The sequence below is a fragment of the Mesoplodon bidens genome, assembly GCF_964165515.1.
Source record: "Mesoplodon bidens genome assembly, chromosome: 3".
In the NCBI taxonomy this organism is placed as follows: Eukaryota; Metazoa; Chordata; class Mammalia; order Artiodactyla; family Ziphiidae; genus Mesoplodon; species Mesoplodon bidens.
This window is the reverse complement of record NC_138178.1, coordinates 151,468,766-151,485,313: the sequence shown is the minus strand read 5'-3', so window position 1 is coordinate 151,485,313 and position 16,548 is coordinate 151,468,766. Positions and strand designations below refer to the sequence as shown.

The window sequence follows — 16,548 nt, the reverse complement described above, 5'->3', positions numbered from 1 at the left end:
TGGCATTAAGAACATTCACATCATCGTGCAACCACCACCTCCATCCATCTCCAGAACTTTTCTCATCTTCCCAAACTGAAACTCTGTACCCCTTAAACACTAACTCCTCATTCCCTCCTCCCCCAGCCCCCCAACCACCATTATACATTTTGTCTCTATGAATTTGATTACTCGAGATTATCTGTGGTATAATAAAAATATATTTGGTCTTCATTTCTGGTTCCTGGCACAGAGCTCTAAACCCTGGGCATTCATTTCCTGAGTGACAGGACTGTCCTTTGTTATACATAAGGATCCTGTTTCCGTCACACCTGAGTTTAGGCTATGAGGTGACATAGAGTGGGACCCCTCTAGAGCCTCAGGATGGGGGTGGTTTCCAGAAGACCAAGTGATTAAAGTTTGGGAACTTTCAGCCCCACCCTCTGCCCACCGCTGAGAAGCAAAAGGGAACTGGAAATTGAGCTCTGGAAAAACTCTTGAACAAGGAAATTCGGTGAGCTTACAGGCTGGTGAACCCATCACACCAAAGTGCTGGGAGGGTGGCCCACAGAGGCTCTGGCATCTCCTCCATTTGGCTGTTCCTGACTTGTAGACTTTAAAATAAACCAGGAAAAACAGTGCTTACCTGAGTTCCCTGAGCCATTCTAGCAAATTACAGAACCTGAGTAGGGCTCGTGGGAAGCCCCAACTTACAGCTAGTCAGTCAGAAGTCTGGGTGGCCCCCAGGACTTGCAAATGGAGACAGTCTTACGGGACTGAGCTCTTAACTTGTGGGGTCTGCACTAACTCATTAGTGTCAGAGTTGAACTGAATTGAACTGTAGGACAGCCAGTTGGTGTTAGAGAATTGAAGAATTGATTGGTGTCAGAAAAAAAGACAGCTCAATACCTCACATAGGTAGAATCACAGAGTATCTGTTTTTTGTGACTACCTTATGTCACTCAGCATAACGTCTTCAAGGTTCAGCCATGTGTAGCACGTGTCAGAATTTCAAGAATGAATAATATTCTATCATATGTATATTTCATATTTTAATAATCATCCATAGATGGTTGGGATCCTTCCACCTTTCAGCTATTGTGAAGAATGATGCTATAAACATGGGTGTACAAATAGCTGTTCAAGTTCCTGCTCTCAATTCTCTTGGGTAACTACCCAGAAGTAGAAATGCTAACTCATATAGTAATTCTATTTTTAATTTTTTGAGGAAATGCCATACTGTCTTCCACGTGACTGCACCATTTTACGTTCCCATCGGCAATGCACCAGGGTTCCAATTTCTCCACATTCTTGCCGACATTTCTTACTTTTTTCTTTTTCTTTTTTTCTTATTGATAACTGTCTTAAGAGGTATGAAGTGGTACCTCATTGTAGTTTTGATTTGCATTTCCCTAATGTTGAGCTTCTTTTCATGTGCCTATTGACCGTCTATGTATCTTTTTGGGGGGAGAAATGTCTATTCAAGTCCTTGGCTCATGTTTCAATTGGGTTGTGTTTTTGTTGTTGTTCAGCTGCAGGAATTCTTTATATAGTCTGGCTATTAACCCCATATCAGATATATGATTTGCAAATATTTTCTCCCATTCCGTGGACGGCCTTTTCACTCTATTGATAGTGTCCTCTGATGCACAAAAGCTTTTAATTTAGATGTAGTCCAATTATTTGCTGTTGTTGTTGCTGACGCTTTTAGTATCACATCCAAGAAATCACTGCCATCACTGCCAAATCCATTATCATGAAGCTTTTTCCTTATGTTTTCTTCCAAGAGTTTTGTAGGTTTTCCCAATACCATCTGTTGAAGAGACTGGTGATAATTATGTGTCCATGTAAGTTCATCAATTGTAACCAACGCACCACTCTGGTGGGGGTGTTGAAAATGGGGGAGACTACACCAGGAGGGGGTGTAGGGAGTATGTAAGAAATCTCTTTACCTTCCTCTTAATTTTGCTGTGAACCTAAAACTGCTCTAAAAAATAAAGTGTATTTTTTTTTTAAAAAGGCTGTCCTTTTCCTCTTGAATGGTCTGACACCCTCGTTAAAAACCATTTGACCATATATATGTGAGGGTTTATTTCTGGACTCTCTATTCCTTTGGTCTCTCTGTTTGTCTTTATGCTGATACCACACTATCATGATTACTGTAGCTTTGTTATTAGTTCTGATATCAAGAAGTGTCAGACCTCCAACTTTGTGATTCTTTTCCAAAATTGTTTTGGCTATTCAGCATCCCTTAAACTTCCACATGAATTTTAGGATGCATTTTTCTTCATCTGTGAAAAACATCATCAGGATTTTGATAGTGATTGCACTGAATTTATAGACTGCTTTGTGTAGTATTGACATCTTAGCAATATTAGATCTTCCAATCCGAACACACATGTTTTACCATTTATTTGTGACTTCTTTAATTTCTTTCACTAACATTTTATAGTTTTCAGCATACAAGTCTTTCACCTCCTTGGTTAAACTGATTCCCAAGTATTTTTTTGGATGCTACGGTAAATGGAATTGTTTCCTTAATTTCCTTTGTGGATTTTTCGTTGTTAGTGTATAAAAACACAGTTGGTTTAAAACGTTGCAAATTTGGTCTGCTTTGCATCCTCAGGCTTGCAGAAAGGAACTGGGTAGTGGGAGGCACGGCAGTTGGGTGGGGTCAGGGCAAGGGTGAGCAAAATGGCCATGAAACTTTCTACCATTCTGAACGTGGTTTTTTCTTGGTTGGGCGCTTACTTGGTTGCTGTAGATCTTTGACTGATTTCCAAAACTCCCATAGGGAAGATATTTTAGCCAGTTTCTAGATTATTTAATGTTTCTGTGGGGGAACAAGGCTCTGGAGCTTCCTGGTCCACCATCTGCTGATGTCACTCTCCGAGGCTTTAGGCTTAACCTCCAAGCAGTGTATCTTCAAGGAGAGAATCAAGAAGCCAGATTGGTCAGAGCAGAGACAAGGCTGGGAGGGAACAAGAGACAGGCTGGATGGGAAGGACGAGGGAGGAGGGGTCCTGGATGCTAAACTGAACACTCAGACTCGATTCCATGGAATTGTCAGGCCCTGAAGAATGCCTGCCGAGGCAACACGGCCAAGACAGAAGTCAGGCCAGGCCAGCCAGAGCCTCTTCTCATGTAGTGCACTGAGTTGAAGGTCAAAGAAACAGAAGGATTAGGAGCTTCTGCTGTGGTTCCACCTCACAGGCCTTCAGGGCTGCCCTTACCCAGACCCCCAGGGCCCTGAGTCTATTTTCAGAACCTTAAGTGAATCAGAATTATGAGCCCCGCCCCAAGCCCATCCTCTCCTCTCAGTCTGGAGAGTGAGTGGCTGAGCTCCCAGCTGCATCTACCTGGGAACTGGACCCCATCACACAGCAGCACAAAACGCACCAGCCCTGACAAGAACCTGGCTCCAAGCAGGAGGGCGCCTTCCCATAGCACACCGCTCCTCTCTCCTAGAGATTGCAAGTCTGATCATGAGCCTCACCTGGGAAGCCAGGTAAAAACACAGGAGCCTGGGCCCCTCCCATGGAGACGCTGATTAGGAAGTCGAGGTGAAGGCCCAGCCATCTGTATTTGGTCCTGGCCCCCGAGGTGAGGCAAATGGTCACCATCTGGGGGAGCACTGGTCTCGCTTCCTTCCCGGAGTCGCCAGACTCTGAGCTCATCCACCTGCCGGCATCTTTGGTGAGGGCTTTGCGATGAAGGAGAAACCAGAACTGGAATTCGATTCCACTTTACCTTCCCCAGAAGTTTCAAACTAGAAGTTTTATCTGACCCACAATTTTAAAACATGGAAAATAATAAGAATAAAATTAAAATTTGAGTTTTATCAGCATTTTAAAAAACAGATTTCATAAGCCAGTCACGAAGACAAATATTGCATGATTTTGGTTATGTGCGGTACCTAGAATATGCAAATTAATAGAGAGAGAAAGTAGAACAGAGGTTACAGAGGAGGAGTTACTGTTTAATGGGCACAGAGTTGTTGGGGGTGATAAAAGTATTTGGGGTAAAGATACTGGTAATTCTTCCACAACACTGTGAAACTATTTAATGCCATTGAATTGTACACTTATGAATGGTTAACATTATAAATATGGTTATTTTACCACAGTTAAAAAAAACAGATCTCACATAAAAATCTGGATTTCTGGTTTCTCTTTAAAGAAAAACAAAATGAGACCATCTGACAACACTGGCCGTGCTGTGTATGGGAACAGCTGGCCGAGGCTCAAGCAGCTGCCACCTTTAGCTGGGACACGTGCTCTTACGATGCTGTGACCCCTCCACACTCCAGGGTCACTTTTCCTTTGTCACGCTGTCTACGACCTGGCTGCCCCTGTGAGCGTTTGAGGGTTGGTCCTGGCTCCACCCCTCCTCATTTCCGTCTCCACTAGCCTCGCTCTGCTCTCCCAGCCCCTGCCTGGTCCTCTCTTCCAGTCAGAAGGGGAGGCCAGCAAGTGGTCAGCCCCATGGGCAGGTGCTTCATGTGCCTTGACAATGACAACAAATGAAAGCACAGAAGAGCTTGCCTTCACTTCCCCAGATGTCACTCAGAGCTTGAAAGTTTCTCTGACATTGCAACAGCCAGAGTGGTAAGCCTGGACTTTAACACACCTAAGTGCCCAGGAGTCTGGAACAAGATGAGGCTGACCATTCACCTCATGACCTGGACTCTTGAGTCAGCCTCTGGACCACCCAGCCTCGCTGGCTGACAGATGATCGGCCAGTCCAGCAAACACAACCTCCTCAAGACTGGACTCACTTTCCTAGAGTCCATCTTTGTCTGCTAGAACCTGATTTCCAAATGCTTGAAATATGACGGGGTTCAGGACACAATACCCCCAAATTTGGTACCTTGGCATAGTGACTATTTTAAGCTGAAGCAACTTGAGAGAATTGAAAAGCAGGAAGGTCACTCTGACCTCCTCCCCCCGAAACAAGCCTTAAAACCCTCCTGTGGGAGGTGCCCTCCTGGTTACAGAGGAAGGGAGCATCCTTGTCTCTCAAGACCCTTGTCTCTGAAGATAAAGGGGCACTTCCTCCAAGAATCCTGACAAACAGGCCTTGCTCAGTGGCCCCCCGGTTCTACAGACCTCAGACTCCTTAACCTATCACATTTCTCCACCACTGTCTGCTCTCCAGCAAATCTGGCATAGAAGTGCACAGGTCTAACTCTTCCTTCATTTCCTTACAAAGACTCCCGTGTCACCTAATACTTATATGAAATAATTATGGATGATTTTCTCTTATTAATCTGACTTCATCAATTTAATTTTTAGCTGGGGACTCTAAGACAGTCAAGGAAAACCTCTTCCTCCCCTACAATTAGCATCATTGTTCCAGACATGGTGGGAAATGTTGCTAGTCTGTAAGCGTAAAATACATGCCAACTTCCAAAGACTCGCCGTAGGAAAAGAATGTGAACCAGCTTGTTAGTAATTTTATTATATTGATTACCTGTTGAAATACTATTCTGGATATATTGAGTTAAACCGAATATAGTCCTAAAACTAATTTCACTTGTTCTTTTTACTTTGGTAAAAAATTTACATTTTACCTGTTTTTCATGCGGCTACTAGAAAATTTAGTCATATATGTGGTTTGCATTTGTGGCTTTCATTATATTTCTATCGGACAGATAGACCGTGGCTGCTGCAGAACTGATTCTGTAAGGTTACCGTATTTTTTTTTTTCTTTTTTTTGGCCATGCTGTGCAGCTTGCGGGATCTTAGTTCCCCAGCCAGGGACTGAACCCAGGCCACGGCAGTGAAAGCTCAGAGTCCTAACCACTGGACCACCAGGGAATTCCCAGGTGACTGTATTTTCTTTTCCTCGAAAAGTAAACTGATTCTCTCTAGACTTTTTCTGGGTGGCACTGTGTTATGACCTGCCCAAGGGTCCCGGAGGAACTCCCTTCTGGTGGCAGGGCTGGAGGCTCTTCATTGGGGCTGGGGCTGCCTTGAAGATCTCTTCCCACTCCCACATCTCCCTCTCCCTGTGCCACCAAGCCATCCTCAGACTCTCACACGAGGCTCTCTTCCCAGCCTTGCTCAATAACCATTTGTCCACATCACTCAAAACCCCAGATTGGGGGCTGGGGGGGGAGAGGAAGGCGGGAGAAAGAAAAAAAAGAAAGAAAAACCCAGATGGTTTTCCCTGGAAACAATGGAACCAGTGTTGTTAACACTGCCGGGCAGCCACCACCTGTGTGATGGTCACAGGGAAGTGCCCCAGCGGCAGTCCAAGACTCCCTACCCTCCCTCACGCCAGCTCAGGATCCACTGGTTTCTTCTCCCCAGAGCCTGGAGCCCCACCTTCCTCAGGCTGAGAGAGGTAGAACCAGCCCCTCAGCGACCAGCACGTGGGGAGGCACTGTTAACGCCTGGAACTTCAAAACAGAAGGCGGTGCTATAGCTCTCCAATTCTAGAGGAACTGCTGGACACTTTATCACCACCGACAACCCACAACCCTAGAGACACAGGGCCAAAACTTTGCAACTCAGAATCCTGCTTTTTTTTGTTGTTGTTGAATATATGCTTTGTCCACCTGAAGATTCAATAACGGCCCACTGGCAGGGGCTCTGGGGGTGGAACTAGCTTCAAACCTCCTTTCTACCACTCAGCACCGGTAGGACCCTGGATAAGGTTGTTCAGTTTATCTGGGTCTCAAGTTCGTCGCCTAGAACAACAGGGACAACCCCACCCACCTCAAAGGTTAAAAAAATTAAATAATGCATGAAGAAGTGCCTTGCACATAATAGGTGCTTGATAGATATTAGCTTCCTTCCCCTTCAATCTTCCCATAGCAATGCCGCGGAGAAGATACTTAAAAACCTCGCGGAGAACTGAAAACAAATCCTCTATACTCTCATCTGGTTGCTTCTTGCGCGTGTGCTTTTTTAAAGCTGAATGTTGGTGCCTGATACAATTTAAGAGGGTGGTAGGAGAACTGTGGGAAGCGGGGATTCTCTTTGCAGCCTCAGCACAGCGTCTGGCAAGGCAGGTGCTTGTTGAGTGAAGGAATGAGTGTTGGATTTAGGCCAGCAGGGACCGGTGCCTCGTGGAGCCTATCAGCGAAGCGCTAGAAGAGAGGGGTCAGAACGACCATGAAACAGGGGTTTGGCTCATCAGTGTGAAGTCTGCGGCCACAAAGAGTTATTCTCTGGAAAGATGCTTCCAATCTGTTTAGATGGCTTTGTGGAGCCTTTTTTTTTTTTTTTTTAAACTGCAAAGCTCAAGGTGTTCTGTTAATATTTCTCCTCCATTCGGCCATGCTTTCCTCAGAGAGAAAGGTTAAAACATATGCCAAGAACCAAACACAGTCACCTCTGTGTGAGGAAGCATAAACAATTCAGCTTTTTTCTTTTTTTTTTAACTTAGCACAGTGGGTTAAGCCTGAAAGAACACACTAAATTGATGGCTCTGTGATACAAATATATGCTGTCAGGGTGTTTTTAAATGTAAAATTCTTAGCATTTTCTGACCTTGGTGGGGAGTAGGCATGGGCAATGAGTAACTATTCTTACTAAATTTTAAAGATATATTTTAAGTTTTAAGTTCCTTTACAGCTGTGTGCAGAGGGGTCTGAAAACCAATTCGTCTTTGCTCCATGGTGAACAAAAAAGTGTTGGGTTCTCTGACCTCACCAGGCCACCTGAGGGCCCGGTTAGCTCTTCTGCCCTCCCCAAACAATGGGTTTGGGATTGCAGTGACCCTGTCTGAATCCCGTTGGGGCTGCGAATCGGGAGATTTAACCCTCTGGAAGCTTGAAAAGTCCTGCGCATCGCTCCCCAGCTTTACCCTCCTATAAAGAAAACATCCAATGATGGCAAACCTGCCAGCAAAGCTGCAATGGAGATGTTCAAATTCACAGTCACATCACCTTCGAGAAGAGGGGGTTGGTAAATGTCACCCTTAATACCTATTTTTTAATTGCCTTGAACAAAAAGATCCAACCTGTTTCATCCCCAGACTTCAAATCCATTCAATCTTCTGAACATTCAAACCCACAGGTTAAAGAAAACTGGGTAAAGGATTTTATGTTGCTTGTTTGTGCTGAAGAAGCCCTGTCTGTTGCTTTCATTGATTGCTTACACTATTACCCAAGTGGCAGGCCTTACTGGCCTGAAAAAATTTAGCTCAAGTTACCTCTTTGGTGGTAAAGATGAACAGAATGGAAATTTACCTTTAGGGAAGTTTGGAAATTTCTGACCCAAATAAGAACTTCCTAAATGAAAGCTTAAATATTCTAAATGTAATGAACAGGTAAGAGAATACAAGAACTAAGGGTTACTGGTCATTTGTTAAATGCATAGCCACAAATGCGTGTGCTTGGGAAAAAGTGAGACGCCAGGCAGTGGTCCAGATAAAGAAGGGCCCCGTAAACAGTTGCTTCAACCTTTCAGAGACAGCAATCAGACTCACGACATGCCCACCTTTCTGGGTCATATCCACACTGAGATGCAAAGAATTTGAGATTCTCCTTCCCAAAAGAAGGAAAGACAAAGGAGTAAGATATGAGCTTTCCAGGTCTTTCCAAGGTTTCTAGGCCTTGAAAATTCAGAGCAAGAATTTGACTCCATCCTGCTGCCCTTGGCTCTAAACCCCAGGGAAGGAGGTTGGCACAAAGCATTGTTCCCACTGTCCTGGCTTCAGCTGTGTATAAAGAAGGTGAGAGCAGCGCCAACGCCACCAGGGCCCCGCTCTGCCTTTCCATGTGGTGCAGGAGATACTGTGCTCTAGGAAAAGCTGGTTGGACAGGAAAAAAGCACCTGCCAACTTCTGATGACACAGAATAGTCTGATGCCCAGGAGCTGCTCCCCAGGAAAGAACAGCTTTCCTGTCCAAGCTGGTGAAGTAAGTTCAGGAATGAGATCATTAAAACAGCATGCGTTCCAGAAGCACCCTTTCTGCTGGTGGAGGAGAAACTGTGAGTGACAGCAAAGGTCCCTCCTTTTGTTGCCCCACTTCTCTTACACAGTCACCCAGTCACAATCCCTCACTCACACTACCAGTCACACCCAGCCACAGTCACCCAGAGTCACAAACACGCTGAAGTCAGAAAACTACAGTCTCCACACAGGGAGGCATGCGGTACCATCAACACACTCAGTCCCACAGGGAACACCACCCACTCTCTACCCACCTGATTGCCAAAGACAGCTACGGAGCAGGCTGTTGACACCTCATTAGCCCCGAACCAGACAGAAGCAATGCGGGAGGGCATGCCCAGGATGAAGACCTGGGCCACGGAGCAGATGACCTGGCCCAGCATGGTGACTGGGAAGAGATGTGGCTTCAGGCTGCCCAGCTTCACCCAGGCCCCCAGGCAGTTGAGAGCGGAGCCGGTGAGGGCGATGGTGCGCAGGCCGAACTTCTCCAGGAGCCAGGCCACCGGCAGGAGCAGAGGAATGTAGGTCAGCATGTAGCACATGGACAGCCAGTCGATGGCAAAGCCACTGACCCCGTAGAAGTTCATGAAGATGTTATTGATGGAGCCGTACTGGATCCACTGGAAGGCGTTGCACATGGAGTAGCAGCTAAACACCAGGACCACAGCCCATCGGCGCTTGCTCAACTTGATCACGCTAAGGTCCTCAGGGCCGGAGCTACTGGGGTGGGCCAAGCCACTGGGTTGAGTCAAGGTACTGGGGTGGGCCGAACTACTGGGGTGCGCAGAGACACTGGGGTGGATGGAGACGCTTGGATGGGCTGAGATGCTGGGATGGACGGAGAGGCTGGGGCTCTCCCCGAGGACGTAAGTCTGCGAAGGGGTGTCATCGCGCTCTTGCTGGTTAGGCTCTTCATTCACCATGACCACAGCCTCTCCTGGAGCCCTAGACAGGTGCTGAGGACTATAGTCGACTTACGGGGCAGTGGGGTCGTCTGGTCACCTAAAGCTGACGTAGCACTTACCCGGCCCGCCCGGAAGGAATAAATGGAGTCCCCAGCCTGCGTAAAAGCTGCGAGTGGGGCTCTTTTGCTCACCCCCAAGCTTCTGCTCTCACTTTTCCTTGGCGTCCTCTGTCCCTGACTGCTGTCCCCCAGCTGCAGGCGCCTCAGCCTGGTCCTGGCCCCCGGTGCCTTGAGTCCTCCCGAAGCGCCTGTCGACGTTCACCCCTCCGTCCTGGAAACAGTTCTCTCCTGTCGCAGCCACTCCGCGGGACTCCGGTCGCTCCCGGGCGGCCTGGCGGCCTCGCCCCCTCCGGCGCACGTGACCGCCCCGCCCCCGCCCCGCGCGGCTTCCCCACCCACGACCCACCCGCCCGCCCCCGCCCCCTGCCCCTCCCGCCTTCGCCAGCCGCTGGCCCGGCAATACAGTGGTTTCGCCACCGCCTGAGGGTGCATTCCTCCCCCACGCCCCGGGCACCATGGAAACCGCCGGGTTAACCCGCACCCGGGCACTGCCCCTCAAATTCATTTGTCCCCTCCCGGGGGACTCCGCAAGAAAAGACCCTCTGTCCTTCCGAGGTGATCCTCTAAATAGTCTCCTCCGTGCCGGTCCGCATGCCCTGAGCGCCCACACGGATGCCAGGCGCCCCCAAACTGCTCTGTGGTATCCAAGAGGGATTCCCGACTTTTTGCACTTGGCTGGGCTCCCCAACCCTTGCTGGACTTTCGGTATAAAAAGACACTTGTAGATTTCCCGGGCTGGCTGGGGCCGGGAGTAAAGGCGAGCTGCGGAAAACTCGCTTCGCTCCTTGCTTTCCCTGCGAACCTGGTCTTATATTATTGGGGAACTCAGATCTGAACCTGTTAGTTAGGACTCTTCTTTCCTGATGGATCCCCGGGTGACCTCCAGGCGAGGAACTGAGGGTGGAGGGAAGAGGCGAGTTCGGAGTCGCTGAAGACCCTGTGACGGTTTTGTGGTGAAATGCCCAGCACAGCGCTGGCTCTGGGCTTAGGCTGTAAATGGTCTCCGCACCCACGTAGCCCTAGGCTGCCACCTGCTGGTCCACAGCCCATTCCATCCAGAAGGTAAGCCCTCAAGTCAGGGCCTCCAGAAGGTCAGGCCTGCACTGATTGATCAGCCCTGGGGAGGGATAAGATCCCATATCTTCCCTGGGTTCAAACACTGGCGAAGCTGCTCTTGGTGTGTTATGTAAATTAAGATACACCACCTGTCTGTGCCTCAGTTTCTTGGAAAATCTGATGATGAAATAATAGTACACACCTCACAATGTTGTTTTGAGGCTTGAATGAGCTAAGACTTGAAAGCACTTGGAAAATTCCTGGCAGATAGTAAGCATTTCAGGGGTGTCAGATATCCTAACAATTAAAAATGGAACATTTATATTGTGTTTACTTTACTACCTCATTTAAGCATCACAAGAATTCTGTGGGGCTTCCCTGGTGGCGCAGTGGTTGAGAGTCCGCCTGCCGATGCAGGGGACACGGGTTCGTGCGCCTGCCCGGGAAGATCCCACATGCCGCGGAGCGGCTGGTCCCGTGAGCCGTGGCCGCTGGGCCTGCGCGTCCGGAGCCTGTGCTCCGCAACGCGAGAGGCCACAGCAGTGAGAGGCCCGCGTACCGCAAAAAAAAAAAAAAAAAAAAAAAAAAATTCTGTGGTGTAAGAGTTACTGTTGTCTGCATTTTATAGATCAGAAAACGGACCCTCATAGAAGTGCAGTTACTTCTTAAAGCCTCCGCTGACCTGAAGAGCCATAATTCTCACTCTCATAATCATTCAAGCTACAGCCCAGCTACCCAGGCATCGTCTGGGGACAGCAGTGTGGGCATCCCCTGGGAGCTTGTTACAAAGGCAGAAGCCCAGGCTCACCCTGGACCTACTGAATTAGATGCTGCATTTTAAAAGACCTCTAGGTGATTTGTTTGAACATCAAAGAGCCACTGGGTGCCTGTGCTTTCTTGTTTTCTTTTTAAATCTTCACACCAAAAATGAAGAATTTAAAGCTCTGGGGCTGTGATTCTCAACTTGGGTTGCACATTAAAATCACATGGGGATCTCTTCACATTCCCAATGCCTCTGCCACATGCCAGATCAGGATATCTGAGGGTGGACCCCAGCATCTGCATGTTTAAAGCTGCCCAGGTGATCTTAATTTGCAGCCAAGATTGAGCCCCCCTGGGGTGTTAGAATCACTGGTTCCCAGGAGAGGGAACATTGCTTGGCGGCACCCATTTTTTGGTAGAAATTATGGGGCCTTGGATTATGATGAAATGTTTGAAGAGGGAACTCATACGCATTTAAAAATTTCTACATTAATTTCACATCTCCTATTCTCTAATTCCAACAGTGTTTCCCTCTTTCTCCAGGGAACATAGAGCCTCCATTCTCTTGGAAAGCCTTCTGAGACCTCTCACTGTTTCTTCCCCTCAGTTATCATGGTCCTAAAACTCTGCACATACATTCTTAACTTCATTTTACAGATCTGGAAACTGAGGTCCAGAGTCAGAGTGCGTTATCAGAGTCCCACAGCTAATTAGCATCAGAACAAGCAACAGTGAGACAGGTTTCCTGTGTTCCCTTCCACACATCTCTCCCATGTGCTCCTCGGGGGCAATGCTTCAGTTTGGTGACAATTCCCAAGGGGTCTAACCTGAGATTCAAGTGATATTTGGGGTTGCCTCTGGTGTGGAGCGAGTTTGATCTGTTGTGAGCTCTGGATTCAGTCTACTCAGGATTTGAAGCTCTGTTCTGCCATTAGGAGCTTTGGGATCTTGGACAAGTTACTTTAGCTCTCTGGCCTTCAGTTTCTGACTCTGTAAATTGAGGATAAAAACTACTAGCCTCATACGGTTGTTGTGAGAATTAATTAATATAATGTGTGCCAATTGTTTCGGTAATGATATTCTGGCAGCCACCTACCCAGGTGGTGCTGTCTCTTGGCTGATTCCCACCAGGGGGAGGACAGGTATACAAATGTCAGGTGGATTTTACATTGAGAGAAATATTCTGTATTCATCCATTGAAGAAACATTTATTGAGCAGCTTACTATATGTTACATCTATTTTTCAGTATGTCTATCTATCGGTATTGATAGGCGCACCTGCAGGGAGAAGGAGAAGCACGTTTTAGGGATTGCTTCCTAAAAAGAGGCCCTCATTCCTGGTTCTGTTTCAACTGACTCCCCAGGGAGCTGGTGGTACCCACTGGCCTTGAACTCAAGCATTCCTGGCTCTCTACAGAAAGGTAGCAAAGTCTGCTCCCTAGAGGCCAACTACTCCTGGATTGAAGTCAAACTGTGGCACCGTTTTTGACAGCTTACCAGCACCTCCACAGGAGCTGTGGATGTGGGAACATGGAGCATTGGGGAGGGCATGGCAAGGCTAAATGGCTAATGAATCAGGTTGAGACCCTGGATGAGGCCCCGTTAAAAAATACTGACACTTGGAATTTGTAAAAATGTTGCCCTTACACACCTTGTATGTGTAATTTACATGTGTACTACTGCACACTCACCCACACCCTGTCTGCCTCACCTCCCGCACTTCCCCGTATATTCCAGCTCTAAGCTCTTGTGCACGTCTCTGTACAGCCTGGAACCCTGAGTGAGGGAAGCTCCACAACACATGCCTGTCTCAATACCTGTCCACAGAGTTGAGCTGAATTCCACATCACCATGGAATTTCAGAAAACTGGGGCAAAGAAGAGATCCAATGAGTTTTCAGAGATATAAGAACAGGTTTCATAAAATATTTTCAAGAAAACAGGTACAGAATGTCATCATCAAGCCAGGAACCTGGAGATCAGTCGAACAATGCCTTCTGAGGGAGAATCATTTCCTGCCTAGAATCCTACACCCAAACTACCAAAAAAAATTATTGGAAAAAAATCAAACATTTTCACACATGAATAGTTTTTTTTAAAGGTAGCGGTGGACTTCCCTGGTGGTGCAGTAGTTAAGAATCCGCCTGCCAATGCAGGGGACACGGGTTCGATCCCTGATCCAGGAAGATCCCACATGCCGTGGAGCAACCAAGCCCATGCTCCACGACTACTGAGCCTGCGTTCTAGAGCCTATGAGCCACAACTACTGAGCCTGTGTGCCACAACTACTGAAGCCCATGCGCCTAGAGCCCGTGCTCCGCAAGAAGAGAAGCCACTGCAATGAGAAGCCCACGTGCAGCAACGAAGACCCAATGCAGCCAAGAATAAATAAATTTATTAAAAAAATTTTTTTTAAAAGGTAGTGGCATATCCTCTCTCTCAGGAAGCTGCTAAAGGATGTACTCTACCAAAACTAAGGGAGGAAACCTAGAGAGAGTAAGATGTAAGATCCAGGAAACTGGGACATGAGGGCAGGTGATGGGAATCACCAAGATCGCGGTAAAGGAACATCCCAGGTGGACAGCTATGAGCCAGGCACAGACGCAGCCTGTTCAGATTGAAGCTGATCAAAGACTACGGGAAAGATTTACCAAAAAGATGACACTGAGTGGATTGTGTTTGAAAATATTGAGAGGGGTTTACAGAGTTGGGAGACAATTAGGGTTGGACTAGTGATAAGTACCACAAATATAACTACATAAATAGGGAGGGGGAGGCAGTTTTAAACTCTAGTGAAATATAAAAAGCTATGGAGGACAGGGGAACAAAGTCATGGTTACCTTAAGTGACTCAGTTGTGAACAGCATGAACACAACCATAATAATGTAAAGACTGAAAATTGATATAATCAAATATGACATAACTATATTGGGAGGATGGGGGAATGGGAAGTGGGCATATGTATGTGGTGGAGATGAGGGTGGGGTGAGCAGAGCTAATCCTCATCTGCCATACTGGAAAGTCAATGGATAATGCCTAACATGGACAAAATCGGACAGCATCAATATACCCATGTTACTCAGAGCTATGGAGGTAAATACCAAAACATCATCTACTAATGGCTGAAAGTAGTTGCCTCAGAGAACCAGGAAAGCAGGGTAAGCAATGATCTTTTTGTGACATGACTATTTGATTTTTTTAAACTATATATAACTTTCATTAAAAAAAAAAACTCTAAAATTTAAAGATGGAATCAAACTGAATGGAGATTGAGCTGCTTCCCTGAGGCCCACAGGTGATGTCCAGGGGTGAGGTCAATTCCATCCTGGACTCTATAATGTTGGGGCTGAAATGAATACCCAAGACTCCAACCCTGGAGCCTCAGGGATGCCTTTTCAGTCGAGCTGTGTCCTCCAAGGTTGTGCTGGGGTGCCACCTTAGAAAAGTGGGTGTGTGGTCAGAGGCCCTGTTACCCACACCCAAGTCTTGACCCTTCTCTGACCTTCTGTCTGCTTCTAGTGACTTTCAGCCTTGCAAACTCTGGGGGGGTCTAATTCCTTCTATTTATGACTCAACTTCTGCCCCAGCACCCGAAGGCCATGCCCGGGTCTGCTTCTCCCCTGGAATCCTTTGTGTCAATGAATAGCTCTGCCAGCTCCCAGTCAAGCCAAACCCAAACCTTGAGAACGACCCATCACTCTGTCCACTGGGTGCTGACCTCCTCACCATTTTAGTTCAGATCCTCATGGCATCTCACCTTGATTCTGTGACGCCCTCCTCACTGTTCTTTTTTTTTTTTCTTTTTTGCGGTACGCGGGCCTCTCACTGTTGTGGCCTCTCCCGTTGCGGGGCACAGGCTCCGGACGCGCAGGCTCAGCGGCCATGGCTCACGGGCCCAGCCGCTCCGCGGCATGTGGGATCCTCCCGGACTGGGGCACGAACCCGTGTCCCCTGCATCGGCAGGCGGACTCTCAACCACTGCGCCACCACGGAAGCTCCCTCCTCATTGTTCTTACTCCTCCTGTTCCCCATCACGCAGCTCCACAGGGCTCACCACTTCTCTCTGGGCCTCTCCCCTGCCTTGTGTCCTCCCGGGGCCGCCCCTAGCTTGCAGAAGGTTCTCACTCCTCGACTTAGCACACAGGTCTTTGTGATGTGGCTCTGGCCACCTCTCCCACCACCACGCACTCCCACCTTCCTCTCCAGGAGGGTGGACCCACCTGCAGCTCCCTGCCAGCGTTATGAACATATCAGATCTAGCATGTGCCATGCTTCACTTCAGGACAAGCATCGCCTCCTCCAGGAAGCCTTCCCCAGTGTCCTAAGTGTGACTCAGAGGCTTCCCTCACACCCTGCCTGTCCACCTTTATGGTACCCTCTGTCTTCAGTGTAGCATGAATGTTTATTTTCTTTAATAAGTCATCCATTTACTGTGAGTCCCTCGAGATTATGAATCATTTCCATTCATATTCAATCCCCAACCTCTAGTTGGCTGTCTGGCCCCCAGAGGGGACATGAAAACGTGATTGAAATGACTTTTTTTTTTTTTTTTTTGCAGTATGCGGGCCTTTCACTGTTGTGGCCTCTCCCGTTGCGGAGCACAGGCTCACAAGCACGTGGCTCATGAGCCTAGCCGCTCCGCGGCATGTGGGATCTTCCCAGACCGGGGCACGAACCCGTGTCCCCCGCATCAGCAGGCGGACTCTCAACCACTGCGCCACCAGGGAAGCCCTGAAGGGACTTTTGAGACGCAATTCCTGATGAGTCCCCTCTCCAGAGGCCTCAGCGTGAATGAAAGCAGGTCCAGCCGTCCTGAATGCTC

At 47.9% G+C, this 16,548-nt stretch overlaps 1 protein-coding gene across 1 annotated transcript in view; it reads right to left on the bottom strand.

Annotated features, from left to right (window-relative positions):
• The window catches only part of FLVCR2 (FLVCR choline and putative heme transporter 2), a 65,292-nt gene extending 55,162 nt beyond the window's left edge, over positions 1-10,130 (bottom strand). Inside the window, exon 1 of the mRNA XM_081229123.1 lies at positions 9,140-10,130. Within this exon, the coding sequence (XP_081085249.1) occupies positions 9,140-9,808 (669 nt within the window). The 5' untranslated portion in view covers positions 9,809-10,130. The remainder of the gene's footprint in view (positions 1-9,139) is intronic.
• Positions 10,131-16,548: the final 6,418 nt, after the last annotated feature.